General features: G+C 39.5%; 1 protein-coding gene and 1 long non-coding RNA gene across 14 annotated transcripts in view; one reads left to right on the top strand and one right to left on the bottom strand.

The window, feature by feature from the left end:
* Positions 1-9,899: 9,899 nt before the first annotated feature.
* C1D (C1D nuclear receptor corepressor) lies at positions 9,900-22,466 on the bottom strand. Of its 3 annotated transcripts, none has more exons than XM_064414913.1 (5): positions 22,381-22,466; positions 15,092-15,238; positions 13,781-13,847; positions 13,266-13,321; positions 9,900-10,438 (listed from the first exon to the last, which is right to left on the bottom strand). In XM_064414913.1, exons 2-5 carry the CDS (start codon positions 15,236-15,238, stop codon positions 10,262-10,264), a joined length of 447 nt encoding a protein of 148 aa, XP_064270983.1. In that variant the 5' UTR covers positions 22,381-22,466; the 3' UTR covers positions 9,900-10,261. The 3 variants fall into 3 exon arrangements, with proteins under 3 accessions (XP_064270983.1, XP_064270984.1, XP_064270982.1); XM_064414914.1 differs by lacking the exon at positions 22,381-22,466 and adding an exon at positions 22,088-22,224; XM_064414912.1 differs by lacking the exon at positions 22,381-22,466 and adding an exon at positions 17,641-17,721.
* The window catches only part of LOC135297406 (uncharacterized), an 11,337-nt gene continuing 7,118 nt past the window's right edge, over positions 22,409-26,627 (top strand). For 5 of the 11 annotated variants that reach the window (XR_010359406.1, XR_010359415.1, XR_010359411.1 and 2 more), the window contains exons 1-3: positions 22,462-22,618; positions 23,023-25,552; positions 26,451-26,615. This is a non-coding gene — a long non-coding RNA (uncharacterized LOC135297406). Of the gene's footprint in view, positions 22,619-23,022; positions 25,553-26,450; positions 26,616-26,627 lie in introns of all 11 variants that reach the window. The other 6 variants (XR_010359410.1, XR_010359407.1, XR_010359405.1 and 3 more) reach the window with 4 other exon arrangements.

Raw genomic sequence — 26,627 nt, 5'->3', positions numbered from 1 at the left:
CAAAAAAATATTAAAAAGGGCTAAAGGGTTTGGTAACCAGATTCATTCTTTACAGGGTTTCTTCTGGAAGCTGAGTATTTTGCATTCACTCTCCAAGATTTAAACAGGGAACTCACCTTGGAATTCAGCCAGAACAATCTTATACCAATAAGTTGATTCAGGAGCAAAATCTTCAAAGGGACTCCAGCTGCTAAAATTCTGGACAGAAAAAGAGAAAAACCAGTGTGCAGATAACTACATGGGTCAGTGGGCTGTGTCTGAACCCAAAGGACTTGATTTTGCATTCCTCCTAAACTCTGCGGGCAAACTTGGGCAGGAGAAGTGAATTACCAGAAGGCTGGCCCATGGAATGTAAAATAGAACTCAAGCTCTATTGCCCCCATCAGGATTTCACAACCATATAATACCAGTGATTTCATTAGAGTCATACCTGATTTTTTAAAAAACAGAATCAAAGTTTATGTCTAAGGAAACCCTTAAATTAAGTAATTATTAATATCTTAATGTTTTTTATGGTGTAAATCCACAGGAATCAGTTAGGCTACCCAGGATTTATACAGAGGTAAAAGTTAAAGCAAGATTTAAGACTTAACATAGAAGTTTCTTGGATCCGTGATGTGCTTATATGCTAGTTTAGGCACAGGCTAATTTGTGACTAGATGGTAAGTAGAGAAAAAAAACCCACAAAAATTAGACCTTGCCTCAGAAAGACTTTCCCAGATAAAGTCACAAAAAAAAAAAAAATTTGGGGCTACCATTCTGTGCTGGTGAAACTCAACACCATTCTGTCAAGAGAAGAACATCTATTTTTGCTGGACAAGCCCTTGATCATCTTTTCCCATTCAGTGGGAAAGACACGGCTTTAATCTGGAGAGGGCAGTGCACAGATGTGCTCACCTCAAACACAGCCAGTGTGACACAGCAGGCCAGCAGAACCACCGAACACAAGGTAACACCTGCTTAGCCCTTCTGAGAAAATCATTCCTCCCCAAAGACATGCAAAGCCTGTAGAGCCCCCAGAGCACCAGCTGGGGTTCTGTTCTCCAGTCTGCAGTGGAGAAACGCTGCCCTTTTCCACTCAATACTTGCCACATATCAGGATCCTGAGAATAAAGGACCCAATCTACTTCTTGCTTACACCACTGTAAATCAGGAACAAAGCTATCCACATTAGCAGCCTTCCACGAGTATAAAACAGGTGTAAGTGAGAGTAGAAACAGATCTATAAACTCAGCGGAATTTAGAAGTCAGTGTATTACTTTCCAATTTTGCAGAGATTACATTACATTATGTGTGTACATAAACACACACATATACACACACCATCTTTAAAACCTCTCCAGGAAATCAGACAAACTAACCAGAACATATGGAAATTTAACTGGTTGCTCATAAAAAAGCTGCTAATATCTGCCAAAGTCAAAAGACGTGGCGCAGTCTGCTACGCGGGTTTGTTAAAAAGGGGAAAAGTAAAAAAAAAAAAAAAAAAAGCATCATTTTAAACTAGACTACTCTATGGGTGGAGCAGCAGTTTCACTTGTCTCAGAAATGCAGAATTTTTGCATTTTTAAAGACTTTCAGAGCTTGGTTTTTGGGAGTTGCTTGGTTTTGTTGTGTTGTTTTTTTGTTTTGGGTTTTTTTTGGGGTAAGGGGTGTCTGTAGGGGGTCTGTCTTTCCCCCGCAGAGCTGCGGGGGCAGTTTCTGTGACTGAAGCGCTTCTCGCCGCTGCCTCTTTGATGCTCCTTTGCTGCCACCACGTGGAAAAGAAACGGGGTGGCAAAAACCTGCGGGAACAGCCTGGAGCTGCGGCCAAAGGGCTCCTCCCGACCGGCTGTCCCAGCTGTATCCCCTCCTGTCGCAGTGCCACCCCTCCGGGCTGCCTGCAGGGATGGCAGTGACCGCGGTGAGCGCAGGGCCACCGCCGGCAATGCCACCCCGAGCAGCCCCCACGGCACTGCCCTCACAGGGGAAACTGGGGACACTCCAAGAGAGACTGTCACAATAACAAACGCAGGGCAGCACGGCACAGCACCTCCAATAGACTCTGTAAGCAAGGGGCTCCTCGGGGATTAAATTTATTTCCTCAGTAGCGTGTCCCCCCTTTGCTGCTCCTCCGCTAAGGGACGCACGTGTTTAATGCAGATACACATTCCAGGAGAAGTAGATGTTTTACTTACACTTTTTCTTGTAGAGGAAGTGAAGTGCAGGTCAACAAGTGCTGGGAAACAAAGGAAGCATCTGACAGGCCTGCTCAGGCGAGGGGAGGTGCCCCTTAAGGCAGCACCACTAATCCCTTCTGCTGATGAGATGAATGAAGTGGTTCAAGGAAGAAACATCTGTTTCATTGTATTGTGGACAGAGGATTTTGGGGCAGGAATGCTGCCCATACTGGAAGGGTGCATAGGACACTGTGGAGACTGCTGAGGGACACACTTGGGTGAGGATGCTCTCAAGGAGTCCAGCAGTTCATACTGGTTTCCAGGGATGTATACATCATTCACTTTTGCTTTCAATTTAAACTAATCTAACATACTGTTAGATATTCTCTCCGTTTTCATACATCTTGTTTTTGTAGCAATTACTGTCTTTTAGGTAATATCACACAGATGTGCTCAAAGAGCACAGAGTTGTGAGAAACCCTGAAGAATTTCTGGCAGCATTTCTTTCATTCAGTCTAATTTCAGAGGAAGAACGTAGAGCCACACGGTTGAATTATGCTGAACATGAACATAGGAAAGGCAGCTGAAAGACTGAAAAAGAGATTAAATGGCCTTTAAACACTAACATAATTAAACATGAGAATTGGCCCACGTTCTCTGTTGTGCCATAATCAAACTGGAAAAAAACCTCAAACTTATGACTTACATAAGTTAAATTACTGAAATAAAGAAGTACAAGATACACTAGATAGAGAAAAATGACAAACTTCTAAGCTCATGGTTGACTGGTTCATTTTCCAGGTACTTTTCAAAACCTAAGCTCTGTGCTCTACAATTAGGTCAAAGAAATATTCAGGTATTTTAGCAACATGGGGGTCACAAATGTGTTACACACACACACTGCAAAGTCACTGTAGGCAATGCCAGCTGAGGATCAGCTTTCAGATTTTTGTTGGTTTTTTCCTTGTTGTTGATGCTTGAGTAGAGTAAATCATTACTAATCTTTGCCAGCTGAGGTACTGACTACTGAGGCTCCTGAAACCAGCCAGCTACCCTGCGCAGGCTTTGTCTTAAATGACTTAGAACCTCAAATTCTCCTTGGACCAGATGAACTTACCATTATGCATTAACTGAAGGCTTGGCTCAATTATATTTACCTTTTTGCCATGAGAATCTAAGCATCAGATAATTCTGCAGGTCAGAAGTCACTGTAGCTAACATCAGAATCTGGCCTTTTACATTCTGAAAACTTTTGCAAGAAAATCCTTGGGCAAAATCTGGCCCTTAATTTTTCTCATAGTACAACCTCACCCAGGTGGCAAAAGACAAAACAAAACAAGAAGGTTTTTCCAAGCTTATTTTCTTCCTTTCAAATTGTGCAAGTGGGTATGAAGTGTGCAAGGTGCATAAGTCTCAGTCTGAGCAGTTTGCCCTGGTTTGGGGAAAGAGTACAGGTACACCTAGAAATACCAACCTATGCCCAGAAATTACTCATTTACCTACCAAAGGTCTTCTGTGTAATTCTATATATAAGGGATTAGGTCGAATTCTTAGTCTTTAATAATCTGAGTATCTTCCAAAAAAATAGGATACTTCATTCTACACATCACAAGAACACCTATTAAAAAGAATATTTTAAATGGACTAGTTTTCATTTTACCAGATCAAGCAAGGAGCAGCTCCCACAGCTTAAAAAAAAAATAAATGCATCTCCTTTTACAAAACAAATAAACTCAGTATGACAACTGTAACCCTTATTTATGCTCTGAGGTGAGACAAAATCAAAATTTCAGATTTTTAACACATTCAACATACTTAAATAGTGAAAAGAGTCACCCTTACACTGGAGTTACCACTTAGGCAGATGCCACACGTGAGTTAATTCCATCTTAGTTTAACTGGTACAAAACTAAAGCCCAGCATGATCATAATGTAAATCAATCAGATACACATAAGAGCATCTGTGGTCTACATTTAGTATTTTAAAATCAGAAATTAATATAAAGCTACATTAAAACAATACCATTAAAAATGGCAAAGTTGTACTAGAGCTGCAATTCTTCAAATATAGTATGTTACAGAGCCCTGTCATCATCTGAGATGTATTGAACTTTAATTTTCAAGCCCGTATTCCTCCCTAAGCAGTTTGTGGTCTCAGAACTGTGCCAGGAGTTTCTTGTGCATGGCAAAACCAGAACACGAGCAGAGCAAGGGCCAAGCAGTTTGTGAGGTTCCTCAGAGCCCTTATCTGAGTAAATTTTCACTGAGATAACTTTTCTTTTTAATCTCCTAACAATGCATTTTGAATTTTCACCTCAGTGAAGGAGAGTTACAATCTTTAGAAAAACATAATTGGAAATTTTAAGCTGACATTCCAATGTGGCCTGTACTTTGCACACCGTGTTCTTCAACAACTCTAAGAACTACTCAACCTTTCTGGTTTTTGTGGAATTCACTCATGGCAGAAACCAAACATGAAAAAGTCCAATACAAGTAGTTAAAAGCTGGCAAAATTACAGACATCTGGGAACATATTACCATAAGATGTTGAGGCACTGTGTGGGACTACAAATAGTAAGCCCTGTGTATAATAAAAGGTAAACAAAGCTTAACAAATACTGTCAAAGCAGGAAGGAAGTAGACTTTACCAGACAAATAAATTTCACTGGAAGTAAATATCTTAGTGCTGGTTTTGTTACATAAAGACATTCATACTTACATTAAGACAAATTCTCAGTTCTTTTGTACTGGATTTTTGCTACTGTGACCTTAATGAAATCAAGAGCTAAACTGACTTAAAGCAAAGAGAATTAAGCTTGTGATGTTATACAGAGTCTCCAACAATAGCAATTCAGTAACATGCACTTTGTATTGTTGAACACTGAACTTCCTGACAACCAAGTGATCTATAACACACAGGTGAATGTGTAATGGGTACATCCTCAGACAGCAGCATCCCATGTGATTAACTGCCTTAAGGAATCACTCTCTCCATGGAAAATTCACAGGAGAAAATGTTTTGTCTTGTGTATGAGTTGGGGAGTAGGTCTTTCAGCCTAGGGCAACAAATTAAAAAGATTGTTTATGCTATCCAACTTGTCAGTGTTTGTTACCAGGCATTTCTCCTTCTCACCTTTCAATAATGGGGACAGGAATTTTGTTACTTTAAACAATGACTCATGTGTTCCCATGGGGGCAAAAACCACTCAGGTGACAAGGGAAAAAAGCATTCTAGAAAACAAATGCTACACCATATTCATGGAAATATCCATGCCATGTGAGAGAATATCAAAGTCTGCTTTTTCACTTGCAGAACTCAGCAGTTGCTCATTTACTTTAACAGACTCTGCTGGCAACCAGCAGCTAAGAATTTACCCCTAGAATTAGTACTCTAATAAGGTACATTTGCAACCACATTTGAGTTTTACTTCTTTTCTGTCTATTCTGTCTATGTCTATTATGCAATATATAACACCATAAATTGGAGGTGACCCTTCACTTAAAAATTAGTTTGTGCTTCATGTACTCTTTGGATATGCTCTCGAGGTACTTTTGATACCAAGACTGTCTTGATGTAAAGTTGGAACAATATAGAGCCGAATTAAATCCATTTTCTATCACTTAGACTTTAAATTTGTCCATGGAATGTGTCCACACTAGACTCAGAAGAAGCCTCTTGGCAATACTGAATTATCATACTGAATTGTTTCCATCCATTTGCCGGGGCTGCCAAATTGAAATGATGCATGTCAAGGCAACCCTACACTGAAAAGTAAAAGATAGCCTCTTAAATGTTCCATTTATAAAACTTCTTATTCACAGTCAAATTTAGTATCCCTTCTGAAATATATCACTTTACAAATTGATACCTTGCCATTACAATATTTCCATGCCATATTCACTCAGCTTAGTAGTAAAAACAAGCTTTTGCTCTTTCCCCTTTGGTACAGCTGATGAAAACGGTGCAGTTCAAGGTTTGCTTCTTAGATCACCAGCACTAAATATTCCATAGATCTGTAATCTTCTGCTACAGGAAAGGTTAAAAGTCAACAAAAAGATAAACTGTTAGTTTTATCTATAAAATATCACAAGCGTATCCCACTGGAAAGCAGAAACTGAAGAAAAAAAAAAACCCAAACAACCAGTAATGCCAAGATGCTAAGAGTGCTCTGCAAAACAAAAGCATTCATGTGGACTTTCTGAAACTTTGTGTAAGAAATACTACTCAAAGCAGATTAGGGAAAAGAAAATTACACTGTCCCATTGCAGAACATAAATGCATTTTTTAACAAATATGTATCATGTGTGATTCTAAAATGACAAATTGTATTTATTTTCTGTAACTGATGAAGCTTAACACTTTTTTTTTTAGTTACTAGTAAGTGAATGTCTAAGAAAGAGAAATAATAGCATAAACTAATAATGCCTTGTTTTGACATCTTTACATCTGAGTTTATGAGAAACTAATAACATGTATACATTTGGGGTGCAACCAATTATTTTCAATTTTTCAATTTAAATTATTTAAATTATTATGGGACCTCTAAGTTGGAAACCTTGTGCCACAGGAGCCAATTCCACTAATGTAACTCCAACCCTATTTCCAGTTACACACTAGAGTTTGCTGTTGATGGCTCCCAAGAGCTGATACAGGTCTTGATCTAGGTAACCAAGCAAGGTCTCTCCCTCCAGAGCTGCAGAAACAGGTCACCATCACTTCCTGGGTAATGTATGTCATTTACTATGAAAACTAGGATTTCCCTTTACATTTGTAATATTCCCAGCCCTGCAGTTAAAAACTAAGTATCAGTCTACCCTCTTAAATCCAAGAAAGTTCCTAATCCTGGGAGAATTTTATTTGCTTAGCTTTTATATTTCCAGATAAATATGTTTGAGGAGATTTTCAATATAACTGCAACACTGACAGTTTTTGACAAAGCTCTATGCTAGCATTGATTTTCAAGGCCAGGAAAAATAAGGTGAGTAAATAAAAACCAAACTCTTAGGAATGCAGTTCTCCAAGAATAAAAATACTGAAGGAGTAGAAATTAGCCTCGTTGATATGTTGACTTCCCAAGTCATATGGCAAGCACTTTTAAGGCAGGAAATTTAAGCCCTAGGAAAATTCCCCCTTTGTTCACAGCCACAGTAAACTGTCAGAGAAATGTTTTCTCGGAGTAGATCTGTGTAAACTTCACACAGCTCAGAGAATATCTCGTTCCTCACGTCAGATATTCATTTTGTTACAGTAAAAATCTCCTTAATGGCTAGGACAGTTAATGCCAAATTGCTATTTTTATGTAGTTATTGGCCACTAACAAGAGTGGGATTTAACATCCTGAGCTGCATTTTCATCTCTCTTCTCAAAGATATTTTCGTGAACTTGAAAAATTCCTCATGTGACCTCATACCAAATTCTAGTTCCAGCTGCTAACTTCACATGCTCTCGCCAACCTCATCACTTCCTTGGTGCAAGGAGGGGAAAGAAAGAAAGGTTCCAAGCACTCATTAAATGTCTGAATCAAAACAAAATCTTTAACAAAGTAATCACTTCAATGATATGAAAACCACTTAGCATCCATAATCATGATTTCAAGCTTCTTTCAAACAGGGCTGTTAGTGAACAATAAGCACAGGGTGAGGATTCTTTGCTTGTGGGGTATATGTCTGGGTTGTGTTGTGTCAGAAAATCAAAGCTGCAGTCCACACCATTAACAGCTGTACTGAATGATGCAAGGCTTAAAAAAAAAGTACAAAATTGCACATGCTATGTCTATTTAAACTGTCCTATTACAAATGTCAAATACCTGCATATAATTAATTATGCCACATGGACTTCTACCTCAGTAAGTCTCAGCTAATAGCCTTGCATTACTCTTGTTTAAACATTTACCAATGAAACTTGTGTACTTTGCTGGACAATGAATTATGATCCTTTTCAGAAATTATCCTTTTAAAACAAAACCTATAATTGAAGCTTAAGAGGAAAATAATGTAATGGAAATGTCCTCCAATCCCTTTTAATTAACAGCACTGCACATAAGTACAAGCTGAGCTACTCATTTCCTCAAGACAATGCCTCTCAAAGCAGAAGATGTTATCTCCCAGAAAATTTCTATATTAAAGTGCTCTGGTTTGTGCTACTTCAGACCACTTCTATCCTCCAACCGTCTTCCCCACTAGTCCGAAGAACACCTGACCTTTTTTCTTTTTTTTAGATCAGTGTGTTTGAGATTAACATTTTGAACCTCATGTTTTGTACATGCAGACCTCAACACTCACACCTAGTCCATAAGTCTATTTATAACAGTCTAACACTGCCATCTGCAGTGTCAGGTTGAAAGGGGTACAAGACAGGGCACACAGACTTCCAAACAAACACCATCCAAACCTATTTAGAACTGCTTCACATAAATGTGTTACTTTTGGTCAAGAACACACTTTGGGTCTTGACAATTTTTAACCTTAACAAAGCAAAACAAAAAACACCACCCCCCCCCAAAAAAAACCCCAAACAAACAAACAAAAAAACCCCCAAAACACTAAAACCCAAACAAACAAAAAACCAAACAAACAAAAAAAAAAACCTCTTTTTTTTTTTTTTTTTTTTTTGCCTCCCAAGTCCAGGACCTCCTTCATTTGACACAAGCATGACATTAACCTGAAGAAATAAAGCACTGTCATTTTAGCTTTTTATAGGCCTTTGACATGTATACTCACATAAGCAGTCCTGTGGATTTGAGGCAGCAAGGTTAGGTACCCACATCTAAACAGTTCTCTTGTTAGATGGCTTGAAGGCATTGCTATTTATCTGAAGAGTTTATTGTAAACAGAAATATGTAAACTCACACCTGTCACTAAAAAAGTTTCTAGACATGTAATGAGTTTAATAAACTTGTCAATGCATTGCATTTTTCCTTTCAATGTGTATTTTTAGATAATAATTAGGGAAAAACCTTCATTTTAATACCTAATTCAGTTTAGTTCACGCTCTGCATTGCCTGCTGCAGTACAATGCCAAGGACAGCAACCATCCACTGAACATCATTCAGCTTGCAGTGCTAGAGGTTTGTTCTTATCATTTAGTCCTTCGCACTAAAAACATTTCCCAAACATTTGTATGGACTGCTACCCATACTGCATTTTGTTGAGCTAAATAATCTATTTTTCCTTCATAATTGTTAAATAGCTTTTGGGCAGATAATTGAGCTTTGCATTGCAGCATATTGAAAACTGAACTCACCTAGCACCCCGCCCTTCCTAAACAACTAATCTTCACATTTTGAGGAAAAACACGGTATTTCCAAGATGGAGCAGTAATTTTTATTGCACCAGAGGGTGATTTCCCTAATGAAGACTTGAGAAACACCAATAGATGGCCACCCCAGAGCACATTCCTCCCAGTATTAGCACTAAGGGATGAGAACTGCAGCCAAAATTCCATCAAGCTCCTGCATGTGCAGTTTCCTAATAGCCACCTCCAGCCTGCTCCTTTTCTTTGGACCCTACAAACTGCCCTTAGGAGATATCAAACTTTTGCACTGACTAGACACAGGCTTAGAGCAGAATCCAGAGTGTTAACTTGTGGCCCTTGAAGCCCTGCTTTCTCAGAGGCAACAGAAGAAAGGGAAAATTGCACATCTTCAAGCTGAAAAGAGTTTAACACAGTGAATAAACCTTACAAAACTCTAAAAATATGGCATTTCACACAATGCTCTGTCATAAACACCACAGACTGGATAGCAGTGTTTAAAACTTTTTAATACTGAGGAGATTGAGGACATATAAAAAAGTGTCAATAAATCATTAAAAAATATGAATTCATAGGCATTATAAACAAAACATCACAAGTATTTTTTACCAGCAAGTATATGTCAGGTCATTATCATTTGAGTAATGAAATGTCCAGTGTGCATCAAGTGGCACTTTTTGATACACATTAAATGTGATCACCTCAGTGACAAGTGTTCTGGACAAAATACAATCCTGTAAAATTTGTAAATTAATCTGTTATCCAGCACTTCTATGAGATGCATGCAGTATGCAAAACATTTCCAAGTAAGTTCTAGGTGTCTGCAATTCTTATGAGGGCAAAAATAGATTTAGTCCCTCTGTCTCTTTTTTCCTTTAGCAGGACTTTTCGAAGTATGTTCATTTTCTGCTTTTGGTTCCCAGAGTGCATTTTTTACAAATCTAGAAGCAGCTCCTTTATCGAGTTTGGATGCCTTTTTCTTGTCTGCTATTTCTTTGACCTTGTTCATGTATGTTCTTATTCTCTCCTAGGGAGAAAAAAAAAAAAAAGTATTTCAAACCATTCTCTCAAGATTACTGCTAAAATGAATCAATGAATAGAAGTTCTCCACACTGTACACTTCTAGAACTATAATAACTAGAAGAATAGTATTACTTAAATAAATATACCAGGCCCTTTGCAAACTTGAGACTTCCCTTTAGCATATTTTCCATAATGGGTAGCTACCACACCATCTGCATGACACCCACTATAACAGGAACACAAAGTCCTACAGAGATGCAGACTCTGCATCTAATTTGCAGAGATATGGGAACTGTTCTTGCAAGCAAAGTCAGAAAATGAACTCAGTTTGGAATTTGACCTACATAAAGATGCCAAAATAATATTTTGGTATTTGACACATTTATGGATGCATTATACTTCCTGACTGCTGTCCACAAAAAAAAAAAAAAAAAAAAATTCAGCAAGTCCAAGCAAAGCTAAAAAGGCATCTTACACAAAATTGAAGGTGGTACAAGCATCACACATGCAACTACCCAGAAGTCTAGGGGTTAAGTTCCTGAAATTGTCAAAGGGTCTTATCAAAGAACTTATTTAGGACAGCCTGATGAATTTCCAGCCACATCAGAAGTTCATTTTATGGCCATAAATAACAATACAGGCCTATATCCAGGGAAAAGGGCACGCTTACTTGATCCTATCTTGGCCTACCAGTTATATGGTGTTTATGGGGTTATTTTTTTTTTTGACCAAACTATGACCCGGATTCAGCCCCACAAAAGCATACACTCCCAGCTTAACAATGTCATTTATGTGCCTACTCATCCTCATCTGCTTCTGCAACAAATAAAGAAAATTACTTTGAGAGGGTATTAAGCAGCTTTAAGATGGGAATCCCCCTCTGATAAGTGCCTGCTTCTCTTCACTGATAAGGAAGTACACTCAGAATAACTCTGCAAAATATTTAACAATTTGGTTTACAGATTTCAGGTATGCATATTTAGCCTAATATGGCCTTTAACTATAGGGCCTTTGGATGTTACTGTCATACAAACAACAGTAATATACATATATATGTACACAAATATGTAGTGCTCTACCTGATACCTGAATTACGAATGTGGATTAACAGAACACTTGTGGATACTGCTAAAATAAATTTTGATATGTAACCCACACATTTCCCACAGCCACTGCCACCTCTTTGAAACTGGAACAAAAGTTACAAGACTTACACTACAGAACTGATTTTCAACTTTTCAGTGATCATTTTAAGCAACTGTCAAAAAGTTGGCCACTCTTTCTGAATCAAAAACACAGCTTTAACAAGGAGGGCTTTACAGGGTCTGAAATCATGATTGGCCATAATATTTCTTTGGTGACTGAGATGGCTAATGAGAACAGATGGCAAACCTACATGTATTAACATGGGAAAAAGGAGCTGGAAAATGTCAACTTGACATAAGAAATGAATTCTGATAGCCTGAGTGTGAGTTTTGTTAATACAGTTTGAATACCTGTATGTACACAAGGAGAGCAATTCTACAAACAAAATAATCATGACAGAACAGTCTTTTTTAATTCCCTTTCCACATGAATAAAACATCACAAAGCCTTTGGAAGGAAGAAATGTGCATTCATTCAACCTCGATACTTGCAAAAGGAAAAGAGACCTGAGTAACAATCTAGGCTAGGAAAACATTCACTCTTTCTTCAGAGTTAAAACAACAGTTGTGAAGCAAAATACAAACATAAAATATCCACAGCAGAAGAGATAAAATTTCTTAGTATCACTAAATTAACAAGATATTCAGACACTATACAATATAGGAGGAACAAAAAACTGACAGAAAGCTTGTGAAGAATTAATGATGCATTTTTAATATGATACAGTCTAGACTACTGAAAACCTCACAAATTTAAAAATAGAACTATTCTTGATATTCAGGCTAGCTTTCCACATTTTTAGTTCTCTCTCCCATTTCACTGGTTATATAAGGATTACATTTAAGCTAACTATTTTACATCTGCTGAGATTTAATATTTTCATTTATTCAGGAATTAAAATGAGTAGTGAGAAGTTTTGATCTCTGTTTTTTCTTCAGGCTAAATGATTTGGTTTTTTTCAGTCAGCAGAATTTTCAAGATAGCTGGCCTTCTATACTGTAGTCATGCATCTAAATGGAATATAAAGACAAAACTAAAGATTTATTATAGGTCGTAAATATGTCACTAATGCAGAATTACTGGACAATACACATACAACTGGTGCCAAAAAAGCTTTTAGCTTTGTTGCTGAACTGGATTCTTTACTGCTGAGAAAATGAATTATTGGAGGGCTTAGAAGGGGAGGGGGCACTTTCCCGTCTTCGCTAGTAAATCAACCACACTACTTTTAGAGTCATACAAAAGTAAGAAAAGGCAGCCTCAGAAATTAACATGATTCCAAGTATTTATAAGAAATAAAAAATGCCATACTGGAAGTTATAAATTATTATCAGGCCTGCAACATTTTTCCTTTTAACAGATACAAGTGAAAAGCTGCTCTGCACAGAATCCAATTCTCGACCAAAAGCGGAAAAAAAGAAAAGATGATATCATTCATCATCCTTTTCTAATTTCAGCAGACTCTACAACTTTACTTTAAACAGTACTGTTTAAAAGCAAAAAAAAAATTTACTTTCTTAATTTAGAGAGCCCAGCAGGCATATAAATAGTTATATAACACCATGTAGCACATGCATGCCATTTGAGCAATGCATCATTTTTAAATGTAGATATAAACATTTTTAAACTTCTATTTGGGCTAACCATTCTGCACAAGTAGGATGCATGCAGGGTAAGCAACTCACCAGTTCTTGTTTCACTGGATGTTCCTTTGGATTGATTCCCTGGGTAGCCAAGTATACTACAAGAAAAAAACAAGATTGTTTTGAAACTGAAGGCTGTCTATGACTGAGGATCCTATCAAGCAGTCACATAGGAAAATCAAAACACAAAATCATTAATAAGAATTGTTAACGATGTCATTAAGTATCTGACAAACTATTATTATTAAATATTGCAGCTAAAATACCCCCAACAACTAAAATGGTTAAACTTTCAGTCCTTTAAAGAACAGAAAAGGTTGCCACAAAGGAACCAGAAACACACTCACACATGTACAAAATTAGCTTTTCTAAATATAGATTTCTGATTTGGAATTTCAACATCATTTACCCTATGGATGGCAATAATGTGGGTCCTCAGGGTAATTAAAAGTTTTTAATTATTTGGCTATGAGATATGACTATTTAGTGCTTGTGGCTGTCTAGCTGTTCAAATGGTAATCATAAATACTATGTTTTCCTTTCTACCACATACTTACCCCAGAACATAGAATTTAATGTGTACACTGAAACCAAATCCAGCTTTGCTTGCTCAAGAGGATCTAACTAGAATGAAAAAAAAATCATATTTGAAGAATTTTAAGCAAGATATGCACAGATTGTGGTAATGTGCACATTTTATAATTGCAAATGTATTAATAAAAGAATACACACTGAAGGAGCACATTTTTGCTTATTTCCATGCCATCACAGGACCACTCATTCTCTCCTCTCTGAGCATTCATGTAATTCTCCCATTCTGAAGTTCAATGCCACAGTCCCATACAACCAAAAGCAAAATCTCTTAGCATGAAGCTCTTGGACTACTGCTCCCATAATCAGAAATTAAGTCCCCATTTTTCCACAGAAACTCAATTCAAAATAGTTGTTGCTATCAATGGAAGGGGAAAAAAAGCTTAAAAGTTGCTGAAACACAAACATCAATACACAATCAATGAATGTTAACACTACACATGGCAGACTCTGTCCTCAATGCATGTCAGAATACTTATGGATATAAAGCAAAGGAAGGATAAAGGTAATGAAAGGGTGTTGTTTCCCTTGACTGTCAAAGTCAATTTATTATTTTAGTCCTACATGACTTCCAGAAACTCTGATAACATCATTGTAGAGCTCACTAGTTCTAACATGGATACTGTCAAAAGATCTGTGTTGTCAAGATTGTTTTCTGTATAATTTATTTGTGTAAGAAATCCTCACAGGATAAAGAAGTTCCCTCATGTGTTGCCTTTTTCTTGCCCTTCAGACAGAAATTAGGCTTTACATGTTACAAGACAGAGATGCTTATATGAAATTCTCAGGCACTACCTTGCTCTGATAAAAAGCCACATTTTGCAGGCTTATGGCATAGCTAGAGGAGACAGTTCAGGTTGTGCAAGTCTAGACTTCTGGAATCAGATCAATTCTCACTTCTGCCAGTTCACCTTCACATCTGCTGGCTATACCAGTTCCACTCAGTTTGTTTTGAGTCAAAAATGTGAGTGACCTCTCCATAATGGACAAGCATGTTCAGGAAGGTCAGGAATAAGCTATAATGTCCCTGAACTAAATGACTCACTGGTAAAGTTATCAATTATCAGCTTGGAAGAGCATGTGTTGCATTGTTGAGCTTGTAAGACCATCTGGATTTCTTAGAAATGAAAGGACTTAACAGTAAGTGTCAAGTGTAGGAGTAATTTTTGTTATTTCTCAGTGCAGTGGCTGGCCTGACAGACCCTTTTATTTCAGTTCAGGCTGCCAAGTATTTGTGTATTAACAAGGAAAAGAGTTTCAAAAGGAAGATAAGTTACCTTTTGCAAAAGCTCACTCCTAGAAACTGACATCATTGTCTTCAGCATCTCATCTACAGAACCAAGAGACTTTTCAAATGCTCTGAGATAATCATGAATTTCAGTGGGGTATTCTTCCGTGTTATTCTCATCTTCTGACATTTCCATCTGGAAAGTGGAAACAAAAATAATAATCGTTTTCATTAAGTACCTACAGACTGTAGGTACTTAAAAGACTGCAATTTACAACACAAAGCATTAGCATTCATTCATTAAACATTATAAGAAAAGCCTACATATGAAGAGTTCTAGCAGGTAATGCCAGCAGCAACATTGTTAAAGGTCCTGCAATATCTGAGATATCTCCTAACTCCTGTGCAAAATGGCATGAAGGAGCATTACAATTTACTTGACTTTAGTACCTATTCTTGCAACAGTCCTAAAACAGTATTTAGCTTTTATGATCTGTGATAGAAAGAAATTATTTTCATGTTTAAAATAAATGCTCTATAAATCACACTACAGAAAGAGCTACACCAAGCAGCAGGCAGGACACCAGGAAAAATAAAACCAAAACTAACTAACTAACAAAAAAAAAACCCCAAACCACAAACCAAACCAATGGAGACACAGCTTCAGTCTGTCTTAGGAAGAGGCAGTACTTCAGCACCAGTTATGTCATGGTCAGTTCATTTAGGAGTAGGTCCAAAAAATTCCTCTTGTGAACCCTGTATATATAACTCTACCTGTAACAAAGCTGAGTTGATTTTGGGATTTCAGAATACTCTTGCAATCTTGTCAACACATCAGTGCACAGCAATTGGGAAATAAGAGGTGAAAAGTCCCAAAGCACCCCTTTTTTGTTCCCAGAATTCACAGTACCATGGTATGGCTACCGCCAAGCCATCTGGCTGCTGGTTTATAATCAATATCTTTAATTCCTCTCACATTATAAATCAGGTATTATATTGGGGAGTTAATGTTACTTATAGCTATGTTATTTTCTACATCATCTACTGAGCAACTTTTCAAATGTTCTAAGGAAAGAAGAGAAGAAATATGTAGTTTTCCTGCCTATTTGGTGAGCTGCATCAAGAACAGTGGGAGCACCTGGATCACTGCAGACTTTTCTTAGACTCAGAGTGATAATCCCACTCTCCAGGTGCTGAATACAGAGGCTGCACTTTATCTATGAACACCAAGCCACACAGTCAGTACAAACAGCAAAGAGCTGTCACATCTTTGCAGTTTGTTTTAGATAACGATTTGATCTTTCCCTTTCCCTGGCAAGAGCATGGGATGTGTGAGAGAGGTTTCTCTTTATTTATATTGTCTCTTGCAGGTCAAAAAGAAAGAATGATTGTGAGAAAAAACGGTGTGGAGCTACTCAAGCTTGTCTGCAACTTCAGTTTTAACCACACCGTGTGATTTCAGAAATGTGATCAGGCAGCTAACAAGCCCAGTTTCACCACTATTGTTTGCACAGTTAAGAATTATAATCCTACTCAGCTGCATGGCTGCTCATCCTGGTCAGAGCTGGTTTTCACACGGAGTTCAGAATCACAGTGCCAACCATGCTAAAGGTCCCCTCCCACCCCAGCACGTAACCCACACACCACACACATAAGGATTACTTCTGTCAGCTGTGGCAGACCCAAGGAAGAAAGCTGAGCTGCATCCACAAGTTGCTGCCCACAGAAAGGCAAAATACCAATACAATTATTTCTGACATTTACAATAACACTGTTTGTGTTTCGTTCTACCCTCCTGGCCACTTGCTTTGTAATCTGCCATGTTAGGTTGATTAAAAAGGTTCAGAAACAATGTTTGTTTTTAATTTTTGGTCATATAATACAGCATTAAAAAGCCTCAAAACTACAAAAGCAACTAGATTTTCCTGGTCGTTAATACAGCCAAGTTGGTTAGAAGGTGTGTGTCAACACATTTTCCCTACACTTACACAAACAGGGAGAGAGGTAATCCAACCCAGCAATCACCTACAGATCTTTCCATCACTGCAGTACTTAACCTTCCTACTATGGTCTTGATTTGACAGGCAGGCATGAACATAGTGATAAATTCCAACTTCTCTCTCTCCCTTAATCAGTGTATCCAGCACCAGCAAGAACAAAAAAGAGAACTAACAAAAGCCTGTAGCAAGTATGTGTTACCAAAATTAATTGGAGGTGGTTTACAAGGATAAACAGTCACATATTTGAAATTCTTTTCAGTATACCGAGTTAGGGAATAACTTAACTTAGGGAATAAGACAGAATAAGAATAGGAACATAGAAGGAAAAGATAACAAATACGGTCTGAAATACATTTTGCTATCCTTGCTGTCTCATGAACCAGAAAGAATTATGTTTATCCTCACATTTACTGAGTATTTACTCGACACTATTAGCAAGGAAAAGGAAAAATCTGCATCGGTGTCTTGGTTTGAAAGACAGGTGTCTGCCAAAGAAGGCAGGAACCTCCTTCGGAGTGGAAAAATACGATCCACTTCCCTCCAAATTACTATAAATTTGAAAACATGGGGATGAAAACATGGGAAAGCACTGACAGACCTTTACTGGTCTGTACGGGGATAACAAGGCGCACAAAAGCAGCAGCGGCAGAGCACAGACGCGGCCCGGCCGCTGAGGGCCGCAGCCGCTGTCCCGGGGTGCAGTTCCGCTCCCGGCCGGCGGGGGCGCTGCTGGCTGCCGGCCGGGCGCAGCCATCGCCCCGCGCCTGCAGGGGGCGCTGCGCCGCCAGCTCGGCCGCGTCCCCCTCACGCCGTGATGGCGGGGCGGACGGCGAAGCTGCAGTGGGAACTGCAGGGGCAGGCACACCCGGGGGCAAAACAAAATGTAGCAGAAAACCCCCGCAGCAGTGTAGCAAAAAAGCCCGAGGCAGCGTCAGAAAACAGCGAGGCTGGGCAGCAGCAGCCGGGGAGACGCGCCCTAGGGATGCGGGAGAGGGTCAGGGTCCCGGGTTTTCCCCTGAGGCACCCGGGTAGGTGGCGAGGGTCCTCTCCAGTCGGATCGGGTGTTAATTAGGTCCCAGTTCATCAGCTGCTCTTACGAGCAAAGGCTCACCTGCGGTAGGAGAAGCAGTGGGAGGACAAAAGCCCCGTAGTGGCAGCAAATCCTCCAGGCAGCGACCACAGACCGGCTGTCCGTCTGTCCCTCCTCCGACAGGGAGAGAGCCGGGAGGAAGCCCAGCCCCTCACACCCCAGCCAGAATCTCACCATATCTCTGCTCTCCCCAAGAAAAAGCCCCTGAGGTAAGAGAGTGGCCAGCCGCACCCTTCCCCACCTTGGCCATTTCTTTTGTCTCTCATAAGTACCACTTGTCACTGTCTCCTACAACAAATGGGACAAAATTCCATGGGAGAAAGAAAAAAGAAAGAAAAGGAAAAATCTTAACCCCCAACAATCGAACTTCAATGGAACAAGGCTGCCCTTTAGCCTGTGTACAGAACCCTTCACTGCTAAGTCTGCTGCTTCTGCCTGGGGAGCGGGAAGAATTTATTAAACTTGTGTTTTCTGTTCACTTCAACAGGAACTAGCAAGTTCCTACTCCTGCTGTGTAGGGACCTCTGTCTTTTCATTACACTGCTGTTTCAGCATAACTAATCTCTAAGAAGGATATACATGCCAACAATGAGGCAAAAGTCAACAGCCTAAAATAATTTTGGTAACCTTAGCAAGAGCAAACTACATTAGAAAACGTGTACACTAGAAACTCCACAAAACTGTTTCTGCCAAAATCAACACACGGGTTGTGTGCTCACACCTGCACAATGACAAAGCCAAGGACAGAAGGGAACTCCACGACTCTCTAAACATACCCAAAAGCTATACTGCCCTCAGGAGTTATGTTTCAGTTATTAAATAACAAACAAATTTTTCCTCAAAGTTCTTCAAGTGTTTCTTTTTGTATTTTGAATAAGCAAAAACTTAAGTCAGTCCCTGAAGACAATGTTAATTAGACAGATTTTCTGATTTGAATTTACTGACTTTCAACCAGATTTTATTTGGCACTGAGTTCTCACTTTAAAAATTAACCATTGTAGAAATATTCAGATAAGAGAAGTAATAAAAAATTCTAGCTAGATAAGTAATGCAAACAATGGGGAATTTTAAAGGAAATAAGACAGAGTTTTCATTATCAAGCAGTAAGACCTATGATGCAGAACACATAACCTGTGGTTGTGTTACAATGGTAACACTTCAAAGATCTTAAATTTTGAGAATGCACAAAAAGGTTCATAACCCATAAACATAAAATACAAAAGAAATTTACTACTTTGATTAAGGACACTGAGGGAAAAAACTGTGATGAAAAATGCTGCACAACTTCCTAACACCAACTTACTAGAAACAAACCTCCCTTTTAATAACCCTGAGCTGCCATGTAATTTTTGGGAAAAAAAAAACAAACCATAAGAATATGTATTTGAGGAAGAAAAGGACTTTAGACTGCAAAAGTAAACCATTTTCATGAGAAAATTTATGCATTGCATTTAGGTCTGTTTAAAAAAGAAAAGTTTATTAGTTTCCATAGGTGCAAAATTTCTGAATATTGTAAAATTTCTGAAAAATTCTGAATAAATTCTCATTTATTCAGAAAAAGGATTGCATTTTCTGTTTAGAACACAAGGAACACCTTGTTCTCTTTGTAGTCAACATATCAATATACTATAAACCAAAGCAGGTAATACAAACTGCAAAAAGGGAGGGAAATATCAGACATTATTAATGAACACGGAAAAGACACAAACATGAAAAGGAGAAAGAGAAAATATGTCATCTTCTGCAGACTATAAAAACAACTACACAGGTGACAATCAAAGGCAGCTTGCTGTAGTGTTAACATGACTATTGATCCAAGATACAACCAAGTTAAATGCCATATGAAGGTATTTTAAATAAAAACAGAATACAGATGCTTGTGGACAATACTACTAACAAAATTAGCTATATTTATCTTCCAGGAGAAAGAAGAGAAGAACTACAGACCCTTTTAAGAAAAGCATACCCAGGAAAAATAGAAATTGCAGTCAATTTTCAGGTGGCTTTTATGAATAATCTTTTAATGTATCTAGAGGTGATTTAACACAAGCCTTCAAAAGCAGTTGCCAGCTGGCTTAAAAAGCAAAACCAAACTTCCCTTCCTGCTCACACCCCAGCAAAGCCCAGTCACACTGAAAGATAAAAACTCTAATTAGGCCAGAAGCACCTCTGTGAGAGAAGTACCGCTAGGTATCTTTTGCTTAAGATATATTGTGAACACAGTGGAAGCTACACGGATATGTCAACATGGCAATAGGAAACCACTTAAGCAGAAATGAAAAATGCTCAGTGTTAGCATCATGAATGTGGTTTTCAACTGGAATTAAATCTGTACGTTTGGGATAAAAATTGTATTTGAAATATTTTGTATTGTGTATACAGAAGACAAAAAAGCCATTTAGCATTCTGCTAAATATTGCAATCCACTCATCATGTAAATTCTTGTGTATTCCTTAAGGACTAAAAGGCCTTTTCTTTATACTTAGCTCAGATCCTTTATTTTTTTCAGATTTTTCACCTAATAAAAATCAGATTAGGTAATTAGATTATTTCTTCTTTTCATGCATATTTACTAATTGCATAGAGGAAAAAAACCTACCAGGAACTTCTTGTGCAGCAAAAGACTGCCTCCTTGGACAAATCAGTTTACACACAGTGGGGACAACAATCAATACTGAATACTTCTGTCCTACAAATTTCCAGCAACAGGAAGTGACCTGCCTGCAGTGTGCACCTCCTGTATACTTGCAAACTATGGAGAGTTTACTACTTCTAAAACCTGCTGCCACTCTCCACGGATATCAGCACCATGAATATGAATACCCAGAATTAAAGCCAAGAGGTTTTTCCAATCCCTTTAAACTGCTGACCTAGTTTCCTTTAGCCACTAGTTCCACAACACATGAAAAAGCACTTCCTTTACTAGAATGTAATTTTCTGTATTTGCAATTTGTGTAGTGCCTCTCTGTACCATTTTGAACAGCAATTCACATGTATTTTTGGCTGGGTTTTATTTGGCTGTGCTAACTATTATTTTTATTTGGCTGTTCACTATTAGAAGAATGTTCACCCATTTTTTGGTTCAATATAATTTAGTAATTGTGGGATGTTTGTGCTCTTAGCATCAACTTTACTGATTCAGGAAAAAAAAAAATCTGCCTGGAGCTACGGTGGCCAGTCCATTCTGGTGTTCTGTTTATTTATTTAGAGGAAAAGCAGACCACAGATGAAAAAAACAATGTTAAAAATCTTAAGCCACTTCCAAGAGAAAGGCACCTATCATAAAGGTTTGTGTGACTTGTACACTGCTTTTCTGACATGAAGCCTGAAAATTCTAACAATTACTTTCAAATTTCTCACACTCTGGAGAAGAGCTTTGGGTTGAGTGTTTTCTCATTTCTTTACCAATGGTCATACTGCCACAGGATTAGCAATACCCAGGTATTTCAAATTTGCAGTGTTTTTTTATACTTTTAAAACCAAGAAATGTGCCAGACACATTTCAATGCTGATTCTAAAATCCAGTTCTTCCATTTCTGTTTGTCTCAAAAATGAGGCCTTTTAATCGGCATCATCTAAAGTTTAATTTGCTACTGGAAGCCCATTCCATAATGCTGGCAGCAGCTAAGCTTGTGGTCAGAAAGCTGTGACAAAGTGTAAGGAAGGGGACATTTTGACCTTTGCAGCAACAGGAGAGCTAGAGATGTTTCACTACAGGGTACTCATAACTTTAAGTGCCACCTGCCCTTCTGTCAGGTGCTGCTTAACTGCGCTCACAGCCTGTATATGCACACTGTACCTTCTCTTTGAAAAACTTTGCTAAGTTCCCAAGGCTCCTCAAATCGCAACACTACTTTCCCAGTTTTTAACAGGAATGTAACCGTTTACTGCCTACAGTAAACATCCATCCTCAAAAAAGGCAAAAAAAGCCTACAGCCCATGTTGTTTTTCTCACCTACACGTGAGAGCCAGTCGTAAACACGTCATACATCAAACATTCACGGCCAGGCCGGATGGAGCTCTAAGCCACCTCGCCTGTAGCGGAAGGCGTCCCTGCCCACAGCAGAGGGGACGGAACGACACGATCTTTAAAATCCCTTCCACCCCAAACCACGCCGCGACTCCACAAACCGCGTTCAGAATGCTCGCCAGCAGCGCCCACAACGCGTGCACAGCGGGATTCCCGCTTCCCAAGGCCTCGGGACAGGCCCGAAGGCACGGGAAGCAGCCGGGGGTGGCCGCGCTTACCTGCGGGCGGGCGGGCGGGCACGGCGAGCGCTCCCGGGCACGGCGGCAGCGGGCGGGGCTGGGGCCCGGCACCGGCGGTGACGTCGGAGCGGAGCGGGATGCGGAAGCGGCGCTCGGCCTGCAGGGGAAGCGATTCCAGCCTCGTAAATGCGCTCGGTCGGAAGGGAGCCGGGCACTAGGGCCCGCAGAAAACAGGAATATTTGATTAGGGAATCATGCGCTCGGCAGAGGAGCTGGTGTAAGTTAGTCGCTGGCATGCACGAAAAGCGCACGGCAGGGGGTTTTGCGTAAAGGGGAAGGGGGAGACGGAAGAGAGAAAGGAAGAGAAGAATTAAAGGGGAAAGAGAGAGTGAAAGGGATCCAGCTGATGTTCAGGGCACGGATACATTTTATGGCTAGGTTTCCCTGCCCTGAAGCCTCGTTTCTCTCTTTCTGTGTAAATTAATTCCCGTGCACAGTCTGTTCTATCAAGGGTCTTGAGTGGCCTTGATCCCTCCTACAGCCCATGCCCACGTCTTGGCCTCATTCCTGTGCTTATTGTGCTTATCTCCATGAACTTAAGCAAGGATGTGTGTCCGAGAAAAGTGGTGCTCTACCTCCTCGTGGCCCCCTTCTCCACTCACAACTTGTTCTTCTTCACAGTGTATTAATACCAACAGTCTTTTGTTATTACCAAGAAGTCTTGTCTGATGGGATTCCTGTCTGATTCATTGGCTCCACAGCCATGCAGTTATCATGTTTGAGACACACATTGGGCCCTTATCTTCGAGATTCTGCAGTGGGGAAGGAGATGCTCTTTTAAAGCAGGAACATGCTTTCCAGCTTCTGGCTCCTGAGTGGAGAAGGTAAACAGCCAGCATGACATATCTCCAGCTGTTCCCAAGCTCTTGCAGTTGCTTCTTGGAAAAAGGGAGGCACAAACTGTGTGTAGAGATGGCCTCCTAAAGCCAGAGATTGCATGGAGTCATCCCAGGGGGTCAGCACTGGTTCCTGCCTGACTCTGTACATCTTCACCTCACCCTCAAGTGAGAGTTGGTTTCCAGTTGTGTTATTGGCTGTGTTTCCCACTGTGTTTCTCCACAAGTCCAGAGGAGGCTACCACAAGGATTGGAAAGACAGAGCACCTCTGCTACGAGGGAATTGGTTGTTCAGCCTGGAAAAGAAGTGGCTTAGGGGTGATCTATTTGTGGCCTCCAGTACCTGAAGGGAACCCACAAGAAAGAGCAGGATTTTTACAAGGGCGTGTGATGACAGGACAAGAGGGAATGGATCCAAACTGAGTGTAGCTTTAAATCAGGTATTAGGAAAAAATTAGTGACTGTGAGGGTGGTGAGACACTGGAGCAGGTTGTCCAGGGAAGTGAATGTCCCATCCCTGGAAATGTTCAAGGTCAGGTTGGAGGGGCTCTAAGCAACCTGGTCTAGTGGAAGGTGTCCCTGCCCATGGCAGGGGATTGGAACTAGAGGATCTCTAAGGTCCATTCCAACCCAAACCATTCTAAGATTCTGTAAGATTTCAGCAAATAAATCTTGGTTCAAAATGCAGTGATTAATATTTCTCCACTGCAAGAGCTCACCGACTGGAAGATTGCACCAACACATCTGTGGCTGTCAAAGATAAGATCCACATTTTACAGGTTTTACATTCTGATAAATAGTAAAGCAGAAGTCAGTATCTGCATCAACAGCATTGACATTACTTGCCAAAGACCACTTTTTGCCTCCTGTTCACAATCTCATCTGAAGCTTATTGTAACAGGTTTTGCAGCCTATCCGTCCAAGATAAGATCACTGGAGTTCATCATAGTTGAAGAGGGCCTCCTCTCAGCTATAGGTTACCAGGAGCTGACTAAGTTGTGGCTGGTTGCCTGAAGGGAATGTGCTGAGCTGGCTTGCTCAGCAGCAGAGTGTCTAGAGGAAGAGAAAAACAGGTCCTGTCTGGAGAAGGACAAGTTCAAGGCTGGGAAAAGTAGAGTTATATCTCTAGGGGAAACAGGAGTAGAACTTGGGGATCTTACCTAGCTTCAGTGCACCTCCCTGCACCTTCAATGCTTTTAAAAATACCACAAAAGTGAGCTTCCTTTTAATAAGCTGGTTTACATAATCTAAGTGCTATACTATGTCAGTTCTAATTAGATCAGTGTGTACTGCAAATGAGAGTTTTTCTCCCTAGTCCCAGCTGGAAGCATATCTGAAGATCTTCAGATGACATTGTTACTTGTTTACATCTTGTCTCCTTTTTCTTTAGGAGATTTGAAGGTTTAACTTTTCAGTTTCAATCAAAAGTGGCTGCAAATGAATAAAAGCTTGGGTTTTATGAGTATTATAAAAGCAGCAAACACAGGGATTATTTAAGAGCCTTTCAGCCATATGTGGGACACATACAGGTGGTAGAATCACTGGGGTGGAGAATAGTATCTCTACTGTGTGCTAATATTGTGGTGTAATAATAAAATTTTTCACTGCATTTTCCTAGACATTTCTTATTTTCAAAAAACACAGTCTTAATTATTTTCTCATGTTCATTTTTACTAGTACAAGTACAAAATTATGCACTGTAAATAAAAGGGAATTTAGGAGAGTTTTCTTTTCAAAATGTTCAGAAATGGAACAGTCTGAAGGGTAACAGAGAATTAGCAAGACATGCACTCCTAAATAGAATAATACTTTGCAATTCTGGTATGCCAAATGTCTACAAGGAGGTCAGAACACTTAACATATGTTTAGTTCATTCTTACCTCAGTGTTCACATGTCACAGGCCAGGAAATACAGAGAGGGGATTTGATTGATAGACTAATTGATTTACCAAATGTTAGGTAGAAATTGTTGCCAGAGTCTTATTTCCTAAACCCAATATTTTGTTTCAATTACAAGATCAAAGGAAAATGCAGCATGTGCTGATCAATGTTCAGATTCAGCCAACTCTGTTTGTAGAAGATTGTAACCATGTAGAGCATTAATGCAGTGCAGATTGTGCTCTGTATTCCCTGGTCATACAGTGTGGCTCTGTCTCCTTCTACTGGTTTACATTTGTTGTAGATTTGCTCCTACTGGCTCTGGACTACTACAGGTTTATACTTCTGTTCAGTTAACTGGAGTTCCTACACTGAGTGCCTACACTGAGTGCCAAGTCTTGGAATTTCTTGAGCTGATTCACTCAGGAGATTATTAGGTATAAAAGCATTCATTTTCTGCCTAAAATGGCTGCACTGCCTTTTTGGTTTTCAGGAGCAGTGAGTGAGGAGTTAAGAATTCACATTTATCCCAGCCAAAATCTGATTGAGATACAGGTCATATAATTAAAATGGTTTATGCTAGTGCCACTCTGAAAATATATTATTCTCTTATACGTGGATATCTATAGACAAGTCTATCCACAAAAAGCTGTACTGGCATCTGGTACTTAATGGAAACCATTTCATTTGAGAGGCCTATGAATGATTATTGATTTTTCTCTATCATTCTCGAAACAAGAGCAAACAATCCTGAATATTTTTGCCAAAGTAGTCAAAGTGACAGGCATCTTTAAAATAATTACTGCATTATTATGATGCATCTCATCCACTGTACATACAACATAATGATTCCTGCAAAGTCAGTGTTCTTTGTGGAGCAAAGTGGAGGCCAAATCCTGCAGTCTTGGCCTCACTGGAATCATTGTACAGCCTGGGTCTTGCAAAGCACCACAGCCTCATGTGCAGACCAGTCGTGGCAACTCCATCTCCCTGAAACAATGCCACTGAAAAAGCTTTGGGAGATGTCATGCAGAAGACAATGTAAGTGAAAAAAATTTAGCCTAGATTCTTCTGCTGTGAATCTGGTGTGAATATAACAAAGATTACTGGAAGCTGCTTGTAACAAAAAGGTTAATAAACCATTGGCAGGATAAAAATACAGACTCTAAAATCAGAATAAAAATCTGGCAAGCAGACCAGTTTGGGAGATGTTTGTGTGTGTGGTACACATGTGTCTGAAGGGCACCTTGGGCCTTTTGGAATAGGCATTTTGTTTTTGTGAGGCCCACTTCTTGGCATGTAATCCAATGAATTTGCAATCTAATTTCTTTGCAGTGTAATCTAATGAATCTGCAATCCCAAGTGTGGGCAGACAGCAAGTTACCAGAAGAGGGTGTAGCAGGAATAAACTGAAGCACAAACATCCATCTGCTTGCCAGTATCACCCAACGTGCACTTGTTCCTTGGTGGAAGAAGGGCGAGTACCCAATGATTCCTCTGGTAAATCAGAAG

The sequence above is a fragment of the Passer domesticus genome, chromosome 3, assembly GCF_036417665.1.
Source record: "Passer domesticus isolate bPasDom1 chromosome 3, bPasDom1.hap1, whole genome shotgun sequence".
NCBI classification, from domain to species: Eukaryota; Metazoa; Chordata; class Aves; order Passeriformes; family Passeridae; genus Passer; species Passer domesticus.
This window is presented reverse-complemented; position numbering and strand designations above follow the sequence as displayed.